Genomic DNA, 21824 nt, shown 5'->3' on the forward strand with positions numbered 1-21824 from the left:
TTATCCATCTCCTGTTCCCTGCAATTAAGTATGTTGATAAAGGAAATCATTCTTTAATGAATTTCCAGTTGGGATGCTTCCGTTTTTCTGTTAAGAATTCTCTCCTCATTGAAAGCAATCTGGGTCTGGCTCATGGCTGTTAGGAGCCGTGTCTCTGAAATCTGAAAGCTCTGGATTCCTATTTCCGTGCCCCGGTGTCACTAACTGGGTGCCCTCGTGCCGGTCACCTCGCCACGCTGCGCCTTACCTTTTCCCTTCTGACGGCTGGGAATGAAAACACCTAAAGGGTGTGAGTTGCTTATCAGATTTGGAGCAGCTTAGCTCATTCCTTTGCTCGTTCATGTAACTGTAAGTAACAAGTGCTTGCTGTGTCCTGACTTTGCCAAGTCTGGGAAACAAAAGGGGTTTTCAGGCTGGTGGGTTACACACACCACACAACTAGACAACTAGCTGCGAGGTTGATGATTTAACCTTCATTGTTATTAGTGCTGCAAGGAGAGAAAGGGAATTGCCTGGATAGTGTGGGGCAGGGAGAGAGGAACAGTGGGAGGCTTGATTTTAAGCTGAGGTCTGGGACGTGTGTCTGACCCAGGCCGCTGGCTGCAGGGAGTGCAGGGACCGGGAGGGATGTGCATTCATTTGCTGGAGTCGCCATAACAAAATAGCATAGGCTGGGTGGCTGCAGCCACAGGAATTTATTTTCTCACAGTTTTGTAGACAGGAGGTCTGAGACCAAGGTGACACCGGTGGTGGTGGAGGGTGGGGGTGGGCAGTGATTGCTCTCTGGAGAGCTCTCTCTTCCTGGCTTGTAGATGGCCAGCTTTTCACTGTGTCCTTAATGTGGCTTTCCACCATTCTTGCATGGAGAGCTAGATCTGGTAGCTCTTTCTTCTTCTTCTTCTTCTTCTTCAAGATTTTATTTTTTCATGACACAGAAAGAGAGAGCAGAGGGAGAAGCAGGCTCCTTGCAGGGAGCCTGATGTGGGGCCAGGACTCAATCCCAAACCCAGGATGATGCCCTGAGCTGAAGGCAGATGCCCAATAGCTGAGCCACCCAGATGTCCCTCTGGTAGCTCTTCTTATAAGGACGTCAGTCCTATCAGATCAGGGCCCCACCCGTGTGACCTCGTGAACTTTATCTTGTGAATGTCCCCATTTCCCAAAGCAATCACCACTGGGGGTGGGGGTCAGAGCTTCAATATGTGAGTCATGGCAATGGGGCCACAGTTTGATGCACAACAGGTGGACACAGGGAAACCAGTGAGGAAGTTAGGGAAGAAATGCTGATGGCCTGGAGCAGATGTTGGCACTGAGCAGACAAGTCAGCCACAATGGGTGGCAGTGGACTTCACAGGGGAGGGAGGGGCTGGAGATGTCCAGGATAACAGTAGGTTTCTGCAGTGAGTGTCAGTGAATTGAATGGTGGCCCCTGAAAAGGTCTGTTTCCCTCCTGTGAAAGTGATCTTATTAGAAACAGCGTCTTTGGGATCCCTGGGTGGCGCAGCGGTTTGGCGCCTGCCTTTGGCCCAGGGCGCGATCCTGGAGACCCGGGATCGAATCCCACGTCGGGCTCCCGGTGCATGGAGCCTGCTTCTCCCTCTGCCTGCGTCTCTGCCTCTCTCTCTCTCTCAGTGACTATCATAAATAAATAAAAAAAAAAAAATTTAAAAAAAAAAAAAAAAAAAAAAAAAAAAAAAAAAAAAAAAGAAACAGCGTCTTTGGGATGCCTGGGTGGCTCAGCAGTTGAGGGTCTGCCTTCGGCTCAAGTCATGATCCTGGGGTTAAGGATCTGCAGGTGAGATCATCCTGGACCACCCACGTGGGCCCTAAATCCAACAATCCCAGTCCATCTGAGACTACAGTCATGTGACCACAAGGACCCCACCCCCACCCCACAAAAGCTGAAAGAGGCCAGAAAAGAGTCTCCCCAGAGCCTTGGGCAGGGAGTTGGGTCCCTGCGGACACCTTGATTTTGGACTTGAGGTCTCCAGAATGGTGAAAGAATACAGTTCTTTAGGTCCCCAGTTCTGTGACACCCAGCTAAGGCAAGCCTAGGCAACCAATCCAAGGAGTAACTGAAGGGGGTGAAGGTGCCTCCAGGGAGGGCAGGCCAGCAGTGGGGCGGGGGCAGGTGTTAGAGGATGAGAGATGGGAGAGGGGGTGCCAGGTTTAGATGTGGAGATGCAGACGTTGCGGTGAGGTTAGGCTGTGAGGGATGTCCTAGGGCCCTCAGTAAACACTCAGTGCCTGGTCGCCGCCGTCATCGTCATTATTTACCTTCGCCCTAGTACTAGAAGTGACTGCTCCCCTTAGACGCATCGGACTTGCCCGGAATCCCGGGGTGGCAACCAATTTGCCGCTCAGCCAGCACACAGCCGAGCTCAGCTACTCCCCGGCCACACGCCCGTCCAGACACCAGTACTTCCTGGTACAAAGTTCTGTTTGTCCTCGGCTCAGGCCACTCCAGGCTCCGCAGCCCCCCAGAAAGTCGGCCTCCAAGCAGCCCGCCCGGGGCTCCATCGCTGCAGAAGCCCGCCACCTAGAGCCCACCCGCCGTCCTAACAGCCTGGTCGGGGTGCAGACGGAAGAGGCCTCCGAAGTCACTGGGCTTTTCCCACTTCCAAGCACAGCTTCCAAAGGTCAAGGGTATGGGCGGAAAGATCTTTCTGGTCTTTTAAAAGGGCTCAGAGGCAAGACAGCAGCATCAAAGCAGGCCTGCCCCGGCCGCCTCTGCTGGGCCTGCAGGTCACCCTTTAAGCGCCCCCACCCAGTCTCCAGATAACAGGGTGGGAGGGAGTGCGTGGGGCCTACCTCCCTCTCCGCTTTCCTAAACATACAGGCGGCCTGTCTATGCACCTGGAGAAGTCCAATTCTGAGTCACGGGTCAGACGAGCTGGGGTCTTTCTCGAGGACTGGATTTAAGGACAAGCGCGCGCACCTCTGTGCCTTCATCTGTTCAGTGGGGATCATGACAGTACCTGCCCGACTGATCTGTTGGCAGCATGAGTTCAAGTATACACAGTGCTCAGAATACTGCCGCAACCCCGAGGGCTCGGCACGTGTTAACCTTCACAATCCGCACCCACCTGCGCCTGCAACAAACCCAATCTTGCAGCAGCTTTCTTACAGCAGCATTGCAGTGTATCCCCAAGCACTCCCTGCGCCTTGCCACCCCCTAGCTCAGGGTTCTGGGGGCTCCTCATCGCACTTGATGGAAAACTGACCTCCTCAGCCCACACCCTTCTAGATTCATCTCTCTGCATTCACACACGGCCCTGCTGGGCCTCTGGATTCGGGGCCTTCCGACCTGTTCCTCTGTCTGTGTGAGGCACTCGCCCCCCACCCCATGCCTCCTTCACCTGCACTCCCCTTTCATCTTTCAGGGTGCCCCTCCCAAAGTTCCCTCTCCAGGAAGTTTCTTGAAGCCCTTGGAAAAATTCTGACTCCCCTTTGTTTCACACAACCCCAAGAGCATCTGTGCTTTCCCACAATCCCCTGCTGGGATCACCTGCCACTGTGTGTGTGATTATTGTTCAGTGTGTCCACACCACAAGGCCATGAATGTTCTGTTCACAGTCACATCGTCAGTCATTAGCATGGTGCCTGATACATAGGGAGGCTGGAATAAATGTTTAGTGAGTGTGTCTTTCTTACTTAGAAATTGACCGGATGGGGGACACCTGGGTGGCTCAGTGGTTGAGTGTCTGCCTTTGGCTCAGGTTATGTTCCTGGGTCCCAGGATCGAGTCCCCACAGGGAGCCTCCTTCTCCCTCTGCTTATGTCTCTGCCTCTCTCTGTGTGTCTCTCACGAAAAAAGAAAAGTAAGAAAAGAATTTGACCAGATGGGTGGTGCCGGCAGGTCAGCTCATTCTCCACCCTAGGCCAGGTGGCTGTGAGGCCACACTCTCTCTAAAATCACAGCAAAGAGAGGAACTGCGCTTGTGAATTGCCTCTTGGTCCTCATCAGGCTCCATGAGGATGGCTTGACGAGGAAATGTGAGTGTCCGTGGCCAGGGGGGCAAAGCACCTCTCCAGCCTGTGCTGGGCTGAGCTGAGCCTGCCCTTGCCCTCTGGATGGACACGACTCTGTGGGTTTCCACAGCCACCAATCCCCCTCTGCTGACACTCCTTTTAGAGATGCTCAACATTCACCAGCTCTCCCTCAATCTCAAGTGAGGCCCTGGGAGGCCGGCTGTGTCTTTGTAGGAGTTTGCCAGTCCCTGCTCCATCTCTTGGCATTGAATTCAAAATCCCACTTGCAGAGAAAAAACTAGCACCTCTATTTCCAAGTCTTCTGAGGACAGATCTCCACATGCTGCCCAGGCACTGTCAGGTTCTGGCAGAGAAGCCGGTCCCCCTCACTTGACACCAGTGGCTCTCGCTGCTTTCATGAAGCGGTCACTGACCTGGCAGCTGGGGGACAGCCCGGCAGGAGGAAGGCCTTCGGAGTTGCCTCTCTGCAGAAGCCAGCACAACAGGCCCCTGCTTCCATCCACATCGCACCGTCTCTGCAGCAGTGTGACACTGCAATTAAAATGGAAGATGAAATGACTCTTTGTGAAGAGCTCTCTGGGATACTGGCTTCATTTAAACTTATTTCTCATTACTTTTCAGACGAGGCTTCTCTTCCCTGTCTTTGCAAAATCTGAACAAACAGGCTTTTTAAGCATCCACTTAACTACTGAATCAGGATTTTACAAGTCACCATTTGGAGTCACAGGTGACAAAAACCCAACTCACAGGCTTATATATAAAGATGGGACTTCGTTGGCTAACAACACTGAAATATGGAGAGGCAGCTCTCAGTGAGAGACATGGATGGTTCTAGAACCTCAAGGGATGTCATCAGGCGGGCGGATGTCACCCACCCTCTTTATCTCTGAGCTTGGATTCCTCTACATGAATCCAACTTCAGGAAAGCTTTCTCCTGGCAGCCTTGGCATACGTGCCATCAGACAAACACACTCAGCAAAAAGAAAGCCCCCCTCTCATAGTCCAGCTACAGTTCTCAGTATTTGCAAATATTGGGGATATGTTTATACTAAAAAATTATTCCTTGTTGATCTGAGATGCAAATGTAACTAACATCCTGTATTTTATCTGGCAACCTTAGTCCAACACAGGTCCTAGCAATATGGTCGGCCAGTTTGAGGCACACACCAACCCAGATCCAGTTGCTGTGGTCAGGAGGATGGGTCATGCCAACGAGCAGGCCAAGGTCACCTCCCTATCTCTGGAGAGGGGACTGCATGGCCAGCCCTCAGAGTATCCATGCCCCAATAGCGGGAGAAGGGGCCCTTCCCAAATAACAGGGACGCTAATCCTAGAAGAAGGGGAATGAACCCTGCACAAATGAAAACATATATCCATACAGCGGTCTGGAAGGTTCCAGACAATAGTGGAAACTATAAAACTACACTGTGGCTTTATGGCACGCCACTTTTCACACCATTCTTTCCTTGCCACCCGCGCTTCTATTTGGTTGGCAGAGCAGATACTATCTCCCCCTATACAAGTTTGCTAGAACTGCCATGACAACACATCACAGCCTGGGGAGCATGAACAACAGACAGCTATTTTCTGACTATAAGTCTGGAGGCTGAAGTCCAAAGTCAAGGTGTCAACAGGGCTGGTTTCTGAGGCCTCTCTCTTGGCCTTGCAGATGGCCATCTTCTTGCTGTGTCTTCACGGGGCCTTCCCTCTGTGTGTGTCATATGCTGTGTCCTAATCTCTTCTTGTTATAAGGACACCAGTCATATTGGACTAGGGTCCACCCCAATGACCTCATTTTAACTTATCTCTTTTAAGACCGTAGCTCCGGTGAAAGGTGAAGTAAAATGGAGTCACTTATGTCAAGGGGCTTTACAAAGGGAGCCAGGAGCCCATTAAGGAGGTGGGCTTTCAGCACATCCTCACTGGGTAGAATTTATAAACTAGGCCAAGTCAGAAATATTCCAAGGACTCTGCATGAACACCTGCCGCGTGCTACAGGAACGGACTTTGGCTTAGTGACAGCCTTGGCAACCGGTTATGTCTAGCCAACACCAATCAAAACTCTTTGTAAATGACATATGCATATATTCCCTTTTGCCTTTAGAAACCCAACTCATGTTCTCTTGTGGGCTGCTACCCAAACCTGTGCTCTCCCCCTCAATTGCCATTAGGGTCAGGACTTCAACATATATATGAATTGGCACGGGGACTGATTCAGCCTAGAACACTACCCTCGCCTTCATTTATTTATATTTTTCCTCCGATAAGGAATAGGACAGTGAGGGCAGTCACTGGTCCCTAATCCCAAGGCTGATTTGGCAGTGGAACTCACTAAGGAGCCTGTCCTCTGCCTGGTCCTTATCCCCACTGGGTAGCCAGCCCATGGCCCACTTGCATGCTCCCTTCAGGAAGTGCACAGGGCAAATCCACCCTCCTCATCCAGCGCTCAGCACAGGGCCAGGAGCCCAGCAGGTGATGTTCTTGAAATAAGCATTCCTTAATAGGAACAACAGGAGGGAAAAACTCCCTAAAGCATTTTAGGAGATTTAGCTAAAAGGAGAGGAGGACAGGAGCTCATGCTCTTGATTTGAAGTGATAAAGACTCCTTAGAACAGCAAAAATGTTGAGGCCTATGGATGTGTAAATGAGCTTGGGAAAGCCTCATCAGAGGGTAAATTACAAAACAAAAAAAGACTGTAAAACAAGTGAGAGGGGAGAACAGTGAATATCTCAGTGTCTCCGGTTCATAAGAAATTCATGAGCAACGTGTGTGGAAATTTTGTTGGTTTTGGTGGTGGGGAAGAATTGTAAATATGTATATGTAAATACCTTTTATAATAAAAGCCCATGAAGATAAATGAGCCTGTCTGCAGAAAAGCTGTGAGCTGTGTAAGATGCTAATACAACTGTCGTCACTACGAAATTACCATAATGCTTACGGGGCACTCAAAGTTCCTCCAGCTCTGGAAAGAAATGCATAAATACTAATCAGAAAAGGCACACAGACCCCCCCCACCCCCACCCCGGCTCCCGATCTTTTTCTTTCCTGTGAGGAAGGCTGCCTTGGTGACCAGGCAGCAGAGCTGGACCTACAGGGTTAAACATGACCTCCTTCCACCACCCACGACCTACGCTGGAAGTGGACTCCAACCACCCCCAAGCTGACCTCAAGCTTCCTAACTCCTTTCCAGCTGATCTCTTCACTGCGGCAAAAGACCCTGGGGGCAAAGCTGACCCTGCCGGAACCGAACCACCCCTTCAAGCAGTAAGGCCTGCCCTGAGCCAGCAAGACCCGCCCATGACTGCCCCCAGGCCACGATGCACCTGACCTGCACTGCCACCCGCACGCACACCCCATCCCTGTCCCTCGTTCTCCTATGTAAGCCTGGAAGTATTTTCAGCTGTGTGGAGACAGTCTTTGAGCCCTGCGGTCTTCCCGGGGTCGGCCTCCCTGAAGAAAAAAAACAAAAACAAAAAAAACCTTTCAGTTTCCCCACCCCCCTCCCGGCCTTTGGGGTCTGTCAGCAGGGCAGTGACCGAATCTGGCTGTCCGGGGCCCCGGAGCCAGGTGCTTTGCGCCCCCGCTACACGGCGACCGTGGACAAGTCATCCATCCAGTCGCTCCGGGACCCGCTTTCCTCATCTGTGAAATAGGGACACCGTGCCTGCCTGCCTGCCTTCCTCCCCACCGCCACGTTTTGGGGAGAAGCCAATGGAAGAAGTATTTAGACTCAAGTAGTGCCACGTCCCCTACTGAGAGGGCGGCGGCCAGCGGCCACACAACACCTGAGGGACCTGAGGTCGGGCGCCGGGAAGCAGGGCACTCAGATGCTGGGTCCGCCCAGTCCAGGCGCCCGCCCCCGCGACAAGCCCGCCCCAAGCCCCGCCTCCAGCCCCACCATGCCCCGCCCCCGGAGCGGAGCCCTGCCCGGTGCCGAGCCCGCCCCGCCCCCCCGACGCCCACCCCCCTCCCTCCCCGAGCCCGCCGCCCCGCCCGGTGCAGAGCCCGCCCCGCCCCGCCCCGCCCCCCGCCGCCCCGCCCGGTGCAGAGCCCGCCCCGCCCCGCCCCCCGACGCCCCGCCCGGTGCAGAGCCCGCCCCGCCCCTCCCCCCGCCGCCCCGCCCGGTGCAGAGCCCGCCCCGCCCCGCAGCCCCGCCGCCCCGCCCGGTGCAGAGCCCGCCCCGCCCCGCCCCGCCCCCCGACGCCCCGCCCGGTGCAGAGCCCGCCCCGCCCCTCCCCACGACGCCCCGCCCGGTGCAGAGCCCGCCCCGCCCCGCAGCCCCGCCGCCCTACCCGGTGCCGAGCCCGCCCCGCCCCGCCCCCCGACGCCCCGCCCGGTGCAGAGCCCGCCCCGCCCCCCGACGCCCCGCCCGGTGCAGAGCCCGCCCCGCCCCGCAGCCCCGCCACCCTACCCGGTGCCGAGCCCGCCTCGCCCCGCCCCCCGACGCCCCGCCCGGTGCAGAGCCCGCCCCGCCCCCCGACGCCCCGCCCGGTGCAGAGCCCGCCCCGCCCCGCCCCCCGCAGCCCCGCCGCCCTACCCGGTGCAGAGCCCGCCCCGCCCCGCCGCCCCGCCCGGTGCAGAGCCCGCCCCGCCCCGCCCCGCCCCCCGACGCCCCGCGCGGTGCAGAGCCCGCCCCGCCCCGACGCCCAGCCTGGTGCAGAGCCCGCCCCGCCCCGCCCCTCCCCCCGACGCCCCGCGCGGTGCAGAGCCCGCCCCGCCCCGACGCCCAGCCTGGTGCCGAGCCCGCCCCGCCCCGCCCCTCCCCCCGACGCCCCGCCCGGTGCAGAGCCCGCCCCGCCCCGCCCCTCCCCCCGACGCCCCGCCCGGTGCAGAGCCCGCCCCGCCCCGACGCCCAGCCCGGTGCAGAGCCCGCCCCGCCCCGCCCCGCCCCTCCCCCCGACGCCCCGCCCGGTGCAGAGCCCGCCCCGCCCCGCCCCGCCCCCCGACGCCCCGCGCGGTGCAGAGCCCGCCCCGCCCCGACGCCCAGCCTGGTGCCGAGCCCGCCCCGCCCCGCCCCTCCCCCCGACGCCCCGCCCGGTGCAGAGCCCGCCCCGCCCCGACGCCCAGCCTGGTGCCGAGCCCGCCCCGCCCCGCCCCTCCCCACGACGCCCCGCCCGGTGCAGAGCCCGCCCCGCCCCGCAGCCCCGCCGCCCCGCCCGGTGCAGAGCCCGCCCCGCCCCGCCCCGCCGCCCCGACTCCCCGCCCGGTGCAGAGCCCGCCCCGCCCCGCCCCGCCCCGCAGCCCCGACTCCCCGCCCGGTGCAGAGCCCGCCCCGCCCCCCGACGCCCCGCCCGGTGCCGAGCCCGCCCCGCCCCGCCCCGCCCCGCAGCCCCGACGCCCCGCCCGGTGCCGAGCCCAGCCCTGCGGTCGCCGGGTCCCGAGCCGCCGGCAGCCATGGCTCCTGCGGCGGGGCGCTGGGCCCCCGGCCTGTGGCGGGCCTGCAACTGGCTCATGGCCGCCTTCTTCGCGCTGGCGGCCTTGGTGCAGGTCAGCGCCTCGGCCCCGGGCGGCGGGCGGCGGGCGGCGGGCGGCGGGCGAGGGGCCTGCGGGTGGTGCAGGGCGCCGGGCTTCGAGCTCCGCCCCGGCCCGGCGCGCGGTGTAGACTAACCGGGCCCTGCCGGAAGGGGACGAAGATTGGGGTCACGCCCCGGCGCCCGGCCCCCCCAACCCCCCGGCCGCGAGGTGGCGAGTCCACGTGACCGCCGGCACACACCCCCCCCCCCCGACCCCCACGAGCCACGTGCTGGGAGGAGCGGGACGAGAGGACGCAGCCCGGGATGGGGCCCGGCACGGCTGTGGCCCGGCACGGCTCGGCCCCGCGAGTCCGCCTCGCCCCCCCGCCCCAGCCGTCCTTACTCCCGAAGCCTGGAGCCCCCACAGTACCTCCGTCCGACCTCCGTGCGGTTCCGTGCTCCGGCGTGTGGCTGCGCTCGGCCCGCGGCCCGGCCCCCCCCCCGCCCCCGCCCCCGCCCCCGCGGATCCTCTAGCCCTCGTGTGGCCCCGCCGCCCAGCAGCGTCTGCCCGGAGCAGGACTGCAGCACCACGCGACGCCCGCTAACGCCCGGTGTTCTGGCTTTGCAGGTGAATGACCCAGATGCACAACTGTGGATGGTGAGTAGGCGCCGCTTCCGCCGGCAGGAACCGCGGGCCCGCACCAAACACACAGCCTTATCGATTAGTCCCGCCTCCCTCCCTTGTGTACGTAAAACTTAGACATCGGATCACTCGTAAGCCCTCTTCCCTAAAATACCAGGGGAGAGGGATCAGAGGGGTGATGTAATGTGTGCATGAGAGAGAATTCAGGATTTTCCCGAGACCTGAGGGGCCTTTCCGCAGTATTCCCTCCCAAGACACACAGTAGACCTCCCAAGGTCAACTGAACCGTTCCTCCTGAGTTTCCACCCAGAAACCCCAACAAACATTTGACCAGAAAATGGCAGGCTTAGGGATTGAGGTTCTTCTTATTCAGTGAGTTGTGTTTATAAAAAGTAATTAAAGCCCGAAAAATCTACAGAATACATTTAACCGGTGCTCTGATGGAACTATTTGGAGGAGGATCGTTCCATACACTTTCAAAACTATCTGGATTTTGCCCAGTTTCTTTCAAAACAGATACGTAGGACTGTGGAGTATCAGCAATGAGATGTTTTTCGACTTTGGAACACTATTGGCAACGAATGAAAGTGTTTGGATCCGTAATGCGAAAATCTGTTTTTTTTTGTTTTTTTTTTAGTGCAGTAGAACTTATTCTGACATCGCTTATTGTCCAGATCACATGCCCTTGCATCAAATCAAATTGCCTCTTCCTGAGCACTCTGGTCCATATCCTGAGTTCCAAATATTATTTCCCTGCAGGCAAGCCTCCCAACACCCAGCTTAATGCTGAATTTCCAAAAGACTGCTAGATCTGTCCACCTGTATGTCACACTGACCCCTCCAACACCCCAAGGTCTCTATGGCCTCTTTTCCTCCTAAACCCCCTCCTCCTCCGGACTCGCCCATTTCTGTCAGCAGAAATCATCCTCGGGGACATCCTTGGTCCCAACCAGGCATCTCTAACATCCCTCACTCAGTTCCTTGCCACCACCTTTGAGATCCTTCCAAAAAATAAAATGAAGAACAAAGCAATCCAGCCAAACCCAATCTAGGTCTAACTGTTTATCTGTATGGTATGTGTATACTTTCCCTCCCACCTTATGCTTAGGTGACACCATGTCCCCAAAGACATCCTCCCTTCTTGCCAGTTTCACCCTCCATCACCTCCCAGGTGGACTCCTGTAATAGCTTCTTAATTCTCAGAGCTGCCTCTAACCTCTTGCACTCCTTGAACAATCTCCACATTTTCACTTCCTGTTTCAAAAACTTCCCTAATCTCCCAAGATCCCTGAGTTACAACTCCCCAGGGCGCTCAAGGCCTACCAGTGTGGCTCCAACCCACGTTCCCACCTTGGTCTTGGAAGCCTGATCCACCTATAATACTTACTGCACTTTGCCCCTAGGATTCCTGTATGTCATACTCTAGCTTCAAAGCCCATCTCAAAAAATCCCTCTGTCTCTTTTCCATAGGTTCCGACTGTCCTTCCTTTGAACCTTTAACGCTAACACATTCTGCTTTACATTCAAGCTGGTTCTGTACATGCCAGCTTCTGGGAAAACAGGGACCAGTTCTTCCTCCTTGGTGGTCCTCAGGCAACCTAACACACAGCCTTCCTATGGCAGCCGTTCTGTGTTGACTCCTGCATGAAAGCATGCACAGATGAGCCAATACTGGGTAACTGGGCCTTGGGGGCTTGTACCACGCCTGACTCATTTTCATGTCCCCTACTTCATCTTGCTCACGGGAGGATGCCTGTATTAGGATGCATGCATACAGGAGCAAATAATGGAAAATCTGACTAGCAAGAGGTTATAAAAAGAGAGCATCTCACTTAACAAGAAGTCCAGAGGCTGCTGCCTAATGACCCACAATGTCATCAAAGACCTGGGCTTTCTGGGTTTCTTCTCTGTCACGTCCAATGTGCGGGTGATGTATCCTCTCATGTTCACAAAATGGCTGCTGCAGCTCCAAGCATCCTGCCCAGATGAGAGCATCCCAAGCAGGAAGAAACAAGACAGGAGCAAAACAATTTTTCCTCCTATGCTTTCTTCCCTTTTATCAGGGAGGAAATGTTACCCAAGAAGCCCTTCAGACAGGCTGCTATGCAGTATGTGCATACCCATAAGGTTTATGGTCTGGGATCCATCCTGCTTGGTCAATGTCTGTGCATACTGGTTGTTAAAATGCTCTGAGTATCAGCCTTGCCCCTACAAGACTTCTTACAATTTATGGCTGGAGCATGATCACCCCTAGCTGAAGAGGCTGGGAAAACAAATTGGCTTTTATAATGGCTGGTGGACAAGGGAGAGAGACATTAAGAATGAATGCCATGGGGGGGTGCTTGGCTGGCTCATAAAAAATAAAAGACCTTATAAGTGGGTTCTACTGAATTCATTATTGAGTATTTATACTGTGTATTATATTACCTTGTACTAGAAACCATTATTTTCGGTCTCCTTGTCCTCAAAAAGAATTCTTTATCTTATTTGAGATAGAGAAAAGCGTTTAAGGATTAACATGGCACAACTGCCATGAAAACCCACTATGTAAAGGGTTACTTTATTCATATGTTTACAATATAAAGAAATAAGATCTTAGATCCCTTAATCTGTTAATAACAGATATCTGATACACGTGAGTGCACATTTTAAGAAAATTTCTGCCAAACATTTCTTACAGAGAGCACAGTTAAATGTTGTATGGTATGTGTGTAACTTCTCTCTCTCTCATTCTCTCTCCTTTCTTCTCTTTCTCAGTGGTTAAGTCATGTAGGCTTTCATTAGGGGAAAATCACTCCTTACTGCTCCAAGTGTGGACCTTAGAACAACAGCAGCGGCATCCCCTGGGAGCTTGTTAGAAAAGCAGAACTTGGCCATACCCCAGACTTCTAGAATCAGATCTGCATTTTAACAAGCTTTCCAGGTGATTCGTATACACACTGAACTTTGGGAAGGTCTGGTCTTAACCCTCAATAGCATGAATGCCTATGTGTGAGAGGTGACCAGACTTGCAGATGTCAGGACTGGCCATCATTAGGGATGGAGTAGGAAAGATAAACACCAAGTGTGTAATCCAGATGCCCTCTCTCCCTGGGATCAAGACAGACCTGTTTCTCTGGTGAAAGCAAAGCACTTAAAATGCACAGCTGTGACAACTCCCAGATAAGGAAAGATTTTTGACATGAGCATCATGGTTGATACGGCGGGTAAGCAGCTAAGTTTCCTGGAAACTCATCATGCCTCCTGTATACCTACCATTCATATTCTACTCACCCTCTGCCCACAACACACAGGCCAGAGCAGGTCTGGCTAGAGTTGGCTTGCTGTGCATGAGGCTTGAAAACAGGCCTCCTCAGGCCAGGCTTCCACACTCCCAAACAGCTGGTCAGCAGTTTCCAAAATGGTGAGCCTGATCTTACCTGATGCAGACACTGTAAGTCAATTTTCTGTGGTCTCACCTGCAGAACTGGAGTATTGAGCAGGGTGGGCCACAGGGTCAGACCCAGCAGGGCCTTCCAGCTGACCGTGGCTGCTCCTGCCAGACTTTTCAGATCAGTTGCTTTTGTGTGAATGGGGAAAGACCACGTGGGCACAGACGTTGCTTGAGAGAAACTCTGGAGGTCAATGTGTCTTGAGACCCAAGCTCTGCTCAATGCCAGCGCGCAGAGCCGAACCAGTTTTTCCTGAAGTAGCCTACAGTCTAGGAGGAAGGCAGGTAAAATTACACCCTGGCATGGCAAGTGCCGTAACAGCAGAAGTTACAACTTCCTCAACTGTTACTGCAAGGACTGGCAAATCCTGCAGCAGGACGGCCCCCGGGGCCACCTCTGTGTACTCCCTAGATTCTTCTGAACATCTCCTAAGTCAGGCATACTTCTTACCCCATGTAATCTCCTCCCTCTTCGCTCACAGGTGGTGTACATGATACCTGCAGCGCTGAGCCTGCTTGTTGGACTTAACCCTCTTGTCACGGGTATGGATGCTGGATTCTGCACGGACACGTAGCAGATCAGATATCTCACAATAACGACAGACTCTCGGGGGAAAACACGGGGCTCTCCAGGTCTCCTCATTCCTGATAACACGAGGAGCTAATTTTAATCTAGATCACCCTTGCCCATCTTCAGGCAGACTTCACACGGACCTGCCACACCAAGATAGCCTCTTATCAGCTTGGAACCCAAGGTCGCTTACGCTGGTGTGGAACACAATTGTGCAGTGTAGCCCACGAGAGAGAAGGGCTTTGGTCAGCACGCTGATCAGCAACAGAGTACAAACCTTGTGTCTCTAGAGTCAGTGGCAACCAGGGTCTATTACGTGTTTCCTCTTTATCAGTTCTTCTTAACTCTAATACCACTCCCAGTAACCACTTTTTCAATCAACATGTGTGTATATGGGCTACTTATTTAGGGAAACGGTTTATATAATGTCCATACGGTGTCTAGGTTTTTCATAATACATCTTGTTCTCCCTAACTTCCTTCTGTGCCATCATAGTACCTACAGCAATTTACTGCATGCTTTTATATGTTTTCCTCTGCTAGGCTGTAAGTCCCTTAAAAGTGGGACTGGGTCTAGCCTATCTTTGCCCAAGCCTAGCTGAAATATGGCCAGGAATATGGTAGGTACTTAATGCTTGTTGAATGTGAACAGATGGCTGTAAAACAGAGGCTTTATCATAGACTTTGTAATCTGCTCCTTGGAAGATCTATATCCATCTCCGGTGGGTATACAGGTAACAAAATTTACTTAAAATAGTTGGTTTCTATTGCCCACAGGCTGCCTCCCTCCATGCTAGGCAAAACATAGTTGCTTTACCTTTTATGGCCCAAAGACTCTCAGTAAACCTTGAGTTGGACAGTTTTATACCATAAAACAGTGCCTAATAAACAAACAAAAAATACATTTTACATTGTTTACTAACGTTTTCTTATTAATAGGGGCTGTAAGTCCTGATGGGTCATTCTTCAGGGTCATGAAAACCAGTGGGTGGGCCTTCAAAGTCCTCAGGGGCCTTGGAATAAAGACCAGTGGTTCCCAAGTGGGTGGGGAACACTCTTGTCCTCTGGATGCACAGGCTCCTGGTACGTGCCTGGAACTCTTGTCTGCATCTGTAAGGTGTATTAGGGCTCCATTAGTTGCAGGCAAGGAACAAACTCAAATGGGCTATGAGTTCAAAAGGAGACGGACTGGGATACTGGACTGAGAAAATCAGAGGTGGTGCTAGCTTCAGGTGCTGGTGGTGGCTCAGAACTTAAACTTGTCTGCACCTCACAGTCCCACCATATGCCGCTCTGGCTTCAATCCTGGGCCCCTCATGATAGTCTGACAGCTCAAAGTTCACTTCTCTGTGATGCTCTGTCCAACAGAAGATCAAACCTGCTTCTCAGATAGCTCCACAGCAGTCTCAGAATTGAGCTGTGGGCCCCAATTTGTCGTCTCTTCATCCAGAGCCAAATCATGGTTGCTAACAGGATGAAATGTGTTGACTAATCAAGCTAAGGTCCAATAGTCTGGGACACATGGCCTGGTATGTGGGAAGGATAGATCCCCAATGAAAACAAGGGGTAGTTATCTTAGAAACAAGACATGTTGGAAACTGCAAAATAAATGTCCACCTGAGTTTATTATTACTGCTTTAACCTTTCTGATGTCCCCCAAAACAAAACTTAAACCCCAGGTTTTTTTTAAGTAGGCTCTATTGCCCAGTGTGGGGCTTGAACTCATGACCCCAAGATCAAGAGTCCCATGCTGTATAGACTGAGCCAGCCGGGCACCACCCCAGCTTTTTCTGAAGGCTTTACCTAATAGGAGACTATGGCAGAGCAGACACAAAGAGATCATTTTTCGCTGGGATGTGGTTCCATGATTAACAGCACCAGAATATCTATTTTTAGGCAACTTTATCTGGAAGAGTGTCTCCACAATACACATACTCGTTTGTATCGTGTGGGCTGTCAGCTTGGCGTGCCACCTCTGGCTTCACTCCCAACAGAACATCTTACATGAGGAAGAAGGCAGGTGAGCTGTGACCTTTGCTCCTTGGAAGGGGTGGGTTGGAGCTGAGAAATCAGTTCCTCTGTAACCCCGTATCTGTGAAATCAGTTCCTCTGTAACCCCGTATCTGCACCGTGATGACTCAGCTACCCTAACTACACCCAGAGGAGCAGGGAAGGTATTATCTCCTTGATAAGCTGAAGAAACAGAAAATGAGCCAGGATTCACACCCAGCATCGTGTACCACATTCCACAACCACTACCAGAGGCAGTCAGTGTACTGGTTATGTTACCGTTGGGCATTTGACCTTGGCTCCCTTACAGTGAATGAGCAACAATACCATACAGTAATAGTCCAGTCTTACAAGGTGAAAACTCCATCAGCATTCTGATTTAGTTGTGGTTCTGGCCAAAAATCTTATCTACAAATGTGATCAGCTCCCTCAGAGGTCAGTATGTTAAGTCAACCTCCCATCAGCCTTGCCCAGCAATGTCCCATGTCATCCCTATTTTCTCATCTCTTCCTTTGCTTCACGCCACCCTTGACTCCCTGGCCTCATGCACGGCCCCTTTTTCCTTTCTGTCCATCCTACTGCTAACATCTACTAATACTAAGATTTAGAGATGGATAAGGTAATCATTCCTGGAGAGGTGCTACTTTGTTGTAGGCCCTAGTCCTTGGAAAACTGGATAGCAAATGAGGTTGGGTCTGCCCATGGGATTATAAGCCAAATGGGTCGATTCAATTCCACCAGCATGAGGCCCATGAGTTATGGTGAGCTTCCAGTGGTACCATGGCCAAACATGACCTTTCTACTTTATGTAAAAGATGTGTGCTTTTAACATATATTTCTAGAAGCATATACCCACCCCAGAATCATTAGTCTGACTCATAAGAATCATTTGTCTCCACTAAGATGTGACCCAATTGCAGCATGCACTCAATTATTTATGGATCTGAGTTCATCCTGCCCAACAGTGAACACTCTAAAACAATGTAAAACTGATGCCTGATATATCTGGGGTTGCACATGCACCAGTTTCCTTGGTTGTACTATATTCTTCCCAATGACCTGAAATAAGTGATTTATTTGTGGTTTTGTTTTGTTGGGTTTCTTTGTCCACTTAGAAGTTGGGGAACGGGGATGGAATTCACATCTACCTCAGAAGATGAAATTTATTTTCATATAAGGCTTTAAGCTGAAAAAAAGTAATTTTTGACTCATGACCAGATTTGAAAGTATTCTGTAGATCCTGTATATCTTGGGGGAAGGTCATCCGATAATCAGCAGACGCTAGCGGTCATGGGGAGAATGGGATGATATGCATCTCACTTGCAGTTACTTCAAAAATCTGAAATGTATGCTGTTTTATAGGGAGCTGTTTGGTCTGGTGATTATCACAGTATGGATGAGTCTATGTCACAGTTCATCAAAGTAAGTTTTCAGCTCTCATTAGCTAAAAACAGATATCTTCAGGTTGGTGAGGTCAGATAGGCAAGTGAAAGTATATGCAAACAAGAATCTTTGAAAGAAATCTTTCCTTTTCCTATGGAAACCTTTAACAAACACTTCCAGAAAACAGAAAAAAAGGAACACTTTACAATTCATGTTACAAGGACAGAATAATCTTGATACCAAAACTTGACAAGAACATTTAAAAAAAGGGAGAGGGAAGAAAAGCAAAGAAATTACACAGCAGTCTCATGACTGCAGACTGAAAAATCCTAAACAAAGCATTAGGGAATCAAATCCCGCAATATATAACCCAACCACCAGGTTGGGTTTATTCTAGGAACACAGTTTAACATTTGAAAACCAACCACTGTTTTCTATCACATTAACAGAATAAAAGAAAAAATAAACTGTCTTTTCAATCTATTCAGAAAGAACATTTGGTAAGATTCCTCATCTGTTCACAAGAGCTGTTGGAAAACAGGTGTAGAAAGGAACTGAACCTGATAAGTGGCATCAGCACCAAAGTTTGATACTCAGTGGTGAGCAGCTGAAAACTGTGTCTGAGATCGGGAGTGAGCAGGGGTTAGCCTCCATTGCAACTTGTGCTCAACACTGCTCTAGCTTGTATTGTGGCCAGTCCAAAAAGGCAAGAAAAAGAAATAAGAGGCACAACAATTGGAAAAGAAAAATGTTCATTATCTACGGCTGACATGATTGCATATGCAAAAAAAATCAAACAGAATCTAAAACATGACTAGAGTGAGTTTAGCATGACTGCTAGATGAATGATGAATGTACTGAAACCAACTGCATTTTTATCAACAAGTAACAGACAATGATAAAAACAAAGTTAATCATAAATAATAATATCAAGAAATCAACTCTCTAGGAGTAAATCTAGAAAGACATAGGCAAAATCTACAAATAAAACTATAAAACACTGTAGGAGAAATTAAAGACCACCTAAGAAAGTGGAGGGATAAACCTGTGCTGTGGTAAAAGGATAAACTAATCAAAGAGTGGAATCTAGAAACAGGTCCACACACGAGCAGACCCTTGACTTATGACAGAGGTGGCAGTGCAGGTGCTGCAATGAAAGGCAGACTTCTCAACAAATAGTGTGGGATCAAGGGAAAGCCCATATGGACAATCTTTCCCTAGCTAACTTTCATAAGCATCAATTCCAGGTGGATTGCTCTAATGTGAGAAGCAGAACAGTAAGACTCCTAGAGAAGATAAGCCCAAATCTCCAAGACCTTGGGGAGGCAAAGTTTTCTTAAAAAGGATGCAGAAATCATAAGGAATAGATCAATTTTAACACTGCCTAATTAACCAGTGACTTCAGTTCCTCAAAAGACATCAATATGTGAGTGGGAAAAGCCATTTGCAACACATACAACAACAAAGATTTGCATTAAGAATGAAGAACTCGGGATCCCTGGGTGGCGCAGCAGTTTAGCGCCTGCCTTTGGCCCAGGGCGTGATCCTGGAGACCCGGGATCGAATCCCACGTCGGGCTCCCAGTGCATGGAGCCTGCTTTTCCCTCTGCCTGTGTCTCTGCCTCTCTCTCTCTGTGTGACTATCATAAATAAAAAAAAAAAAAAGAATGAAGAACTCCTGGGGGTACCTGGGTGACTCAGTCGGTTGTGTCCAAGACTTGATTGCAGGTCTCTATCTCAGGGTGGTGGGTTTGAGTCCCACGTTGGGCTCCAGGCTGGGCATGGAGCCTACTTTGTAAAAAAAAATGTGCTCACCTAATTCCACCTTTGTATTTGTTTCCAAAGCAACCCATAATTTTTATTGGATTTTTATTGCTAATAATTCCTGTGGGTCTTTATAGGAATCCAGCTGGTGGAAGAATTCAGTTGGCTACTGCTGTTGTAATCACTCTCCTCCCATTTATCTCTTGGATCTACATATACATCAACAAGGAGATGCGGTCCTCCTGGCCAACTCACTGCAAAACAGTAATTTAAATGAAGTCAAGAATCCTGTTCTTAAAATGAGTATTGTTGATCAATTGTTTATAAACATATGTAACCAGCCAATATATGTAAGAAGCCAATTTCCTAGGAGTTTATTTCAGGTAATTTGAGCTAATATTAGAGATGATTTTTTAAAAAATTCTAAGAACTTTCTGAGGATGCCTACAATACAGCATAGGATTGCAGGGGACTGGTAAGAGATAGGGGTCTGACATTATGTTGTGTCACCATGTAGTAGAAAGGGCAGCAGAACAAAAGTTCAGGAATATGAATTCTAACTCAGCTTACCACTATCTATATGACTTGGGCAAACATATGAACCTCCTGGTGGATATCTTCATCTGCAAAATAGGATTAATGCCAGATCTTCTACTCACTTGTGCAGTAGTTGCAAGGATTAAACTGGAGAATAGGAGAGCACTCCAAAAGTACCAAGTGCTACTAAGGGATTACACGTGATTAAAACAGGAAAGCAGGGTTTGAGTGCTGTGATGGAAACAGAGGTTCAAGAAAGGGCTGTGCCCCTGGACTGAACTCACCGTATGCAGGACCAGCGCAGTGCCATGAACGAAACGAAGATGCCAAATGAACGAGCATGTAGCATAAAGGAATTTGGGACCGAAAGGAAAGAGGGAATATTAACCACATTGTAAATGAAAAAGAAGACCAAGATCTATACACTTTTAAAAAAATAATGTCAAAGGTAGCCCTGGGGAGAAGACCATTTTAGCACATTGTCTGTGCTCTCCAATGTGACAACCTGCATTACCATAACCGTGATGCATACACACACACACACACACACACACACACAACATGGTAACGTCACCACGGTGCGTATGTACATGCACAGACATGAGAACATCACTGTGGTGCATACTCCGTGACATGGTAGCATAACATGGTAACAGAACCATAACGTGTTGCACTGAGTGCTTGAAATGTGGCCAGAATGGGGCAGTAAAATTCTACTTTGTTCATTTTAATTTTAAAACATAATTCAATTATGAGAAAACTTGTAAAAGTGTTTTGGAACAACTTGTGTATGTGACTCTACTTCTTTAACCTCAAGTTTTATATCTAAATATAGATCAAGTATTTCCAGTGAAAATATTTGTCATGTCCAATGGATGGGTTATAAAGTATAAAATACACACTGGATTTTAAAGACAATACAAAAAATGCAAAATGTTCTTATATTGATTACATGTTGAAATGATGTTTTAGATATATTTGAGTTAATATAAACTATACCAATTAAAATTGTTATGGTTATCTGTTTGCATTTACTTTGTAAAATGTGACTGCTTTTAAATTACTTCTGTGGCTCACATTGTATTTTTGTTGGATGGCAAATTTTTTTATACATGCTAGCTTATGGAGTCCAAATCTCATTTTATGAGATTGAGGAAATATTTCACTCAAAAAATATTTATACTCTCTATCAAAAGAGTGGAAATAAGTCTGGCCAAGTGTCTATTTTTACACCTTTTAATACAACATTAACTATTCAATAGATATTTGTTAAAGAAGGTATGTATGGTTTTTTGTTTTACACAATGGACACTGGACAGGCAAAATTCTCTATTAAGATTTAGATGAGAGAAAAGGAAGAAAAAAATCTAGTCAATATTAAAGCAAATAATGTGAAATTTATTTTAAGGGCCAATAAGATACATATGAAGGCTTTCAGTGTTCCAGTAAACATTTAGCTTATGTGATACTTATGGTTTTTACATCTCTTTTAATGTTAACTACTAAAATCACACGTGAAAAATGGATTCCTTTGCAAATTCTATGTAGGATCTATGTAACCTCCAGGTAATGCCTGACTCTACTTAAAAAGATGGTAATATTCCAATTTTTTAAAAAAGTAGTGTTCCAAATATACTTTCATCCTATCTGCACCTCCGGTATCACTACGAATTCCAAGATTATAGGCAGTTCCTTTTGTATCTTGATAAGCATGGAAAAACTTGGAAGAGCACTGCCTCCTGAGGAGTCCTTCTTACTGAGATTGTTGTAAACTCTATTTCTCAAGTGAATTTCAGTGAACGCCAGGTCTCTAGTACCCAAGCCTCTTGCCTTCCCACTCGCCTTTTTCCTTCCCTCTGGCACTGGTCTCCATCAGCCTCTCAGGGACATGGATCCAATCACAGTCTCCCCAGTGGAAACGGGGGGCTCCCTGTGGTCTGACAAGCCCAGTTCCAACTGTGGGCTCACCATTCAAGGCTCTTCACGACATGGCCCTGTTAGCTTCCCGTGCTATGTCTTGCCATGACCCTAGGCACCTTT

General features: G+C 50.4%; 1 protein-coding gene and 1 long non-coding RNA gene across 5 annotated transcripts; one reads left to right on the forward strand and one right to left on the reverse strand.

The window, feature by feature from the left end:
- Window positions 1–1711: 1711 nt before the first annotated feature.
- On the reverse strand, window positions 1712–9950 carry LOC144310925 (uncharacterized). Of its 2 annotated transcripts, XR_013376584.1 has the most exons (4): window positions 9878–9950; window positions 7323–7444; window positions 6823–6956; window positions 1712–4524 (listed from the first exon to the last, which is right to left on the reverse strand). It is a non-coding gene; the product is annotated as an uncharacterized LOC144310925 (long non-coding RNA). The 2 variants fall into 2 exon arrangements; XR_013376583.1 differs by having other exon boundaries at window positions 6823–7444.
- Window positions 9330–20847, forward strand: TMEM220 (transmembrane protein 220). 3 transcript variants are annotated; one of them, XM_077892629.1, is made up of 6 exons: window positions 9330–9481; window positions 10076–10192; window positions 14003–14063; window positions 15987–16110; window positions 17463–17522; window positions 19385–20847. In XM_077892629.1, the coding sequence occupies exons 1-6, from the start codon at window positions 9389–9391 to the stop codon at window positions 19518–19520; spliced, it is 591 nt and encodes a 196-aa protein (XP_077748755.1). In that variant the 5' UTR covers window positions 9330–9388; the 3' UTR covers window positions 19521–20847. The 3 variants fall into 3 exon arrangements, with proteins under 3 accessions (XP_077748755.1, XP_077748757.1, XP_077748756.1); XM_077892631.1 differs by having other exon boundaries at window positions 10076–10105; XM_077892630.1 differs by lacking the exon at window positions 17463–17522.
- The last annotated feature ends 977 nt before the right edge of the window (window positions 20848–21824 follow it).

Source organism: Canis aureus, chromosome 3 (genome assembly GCF_053574225.1).
Source record: "Canis aureus isolate CA01 chromosome 3, VMU_Caureus_v.1.0, whole genome shotgun sequence".
Lineage (NCBI taxonomy): Eukaryota > Metazoa > Chordata > Mammalia > Carnivora > Canidae > Canis > Canis aureus.

Bases quoted from the DNA above. Each gene is read 5' to 3' on its own strand.
- TMEM220 (XM_077892629.1), top strand. From the start codon at position 9,389: ATGGCTCCTGCGGCGGGGCGCTGGGCCCCCGGCCTGTGGCGGGCCTGC. The intron at 10,193-14,002 runs GTACGTAAAACT...CTTCGCTCACAG, and splicing joins GTCCCGCCTCCCTCCCTTGT to GTGGTGTACATGATACCTGC. The intron at 17,523-19,384 runs GTAAGTTTTCAG...GGGTCTTTATAG, and splicing joins CTATGTCACAGTTCATCAAA to GAATCCAGCTGGTGGAAGAA.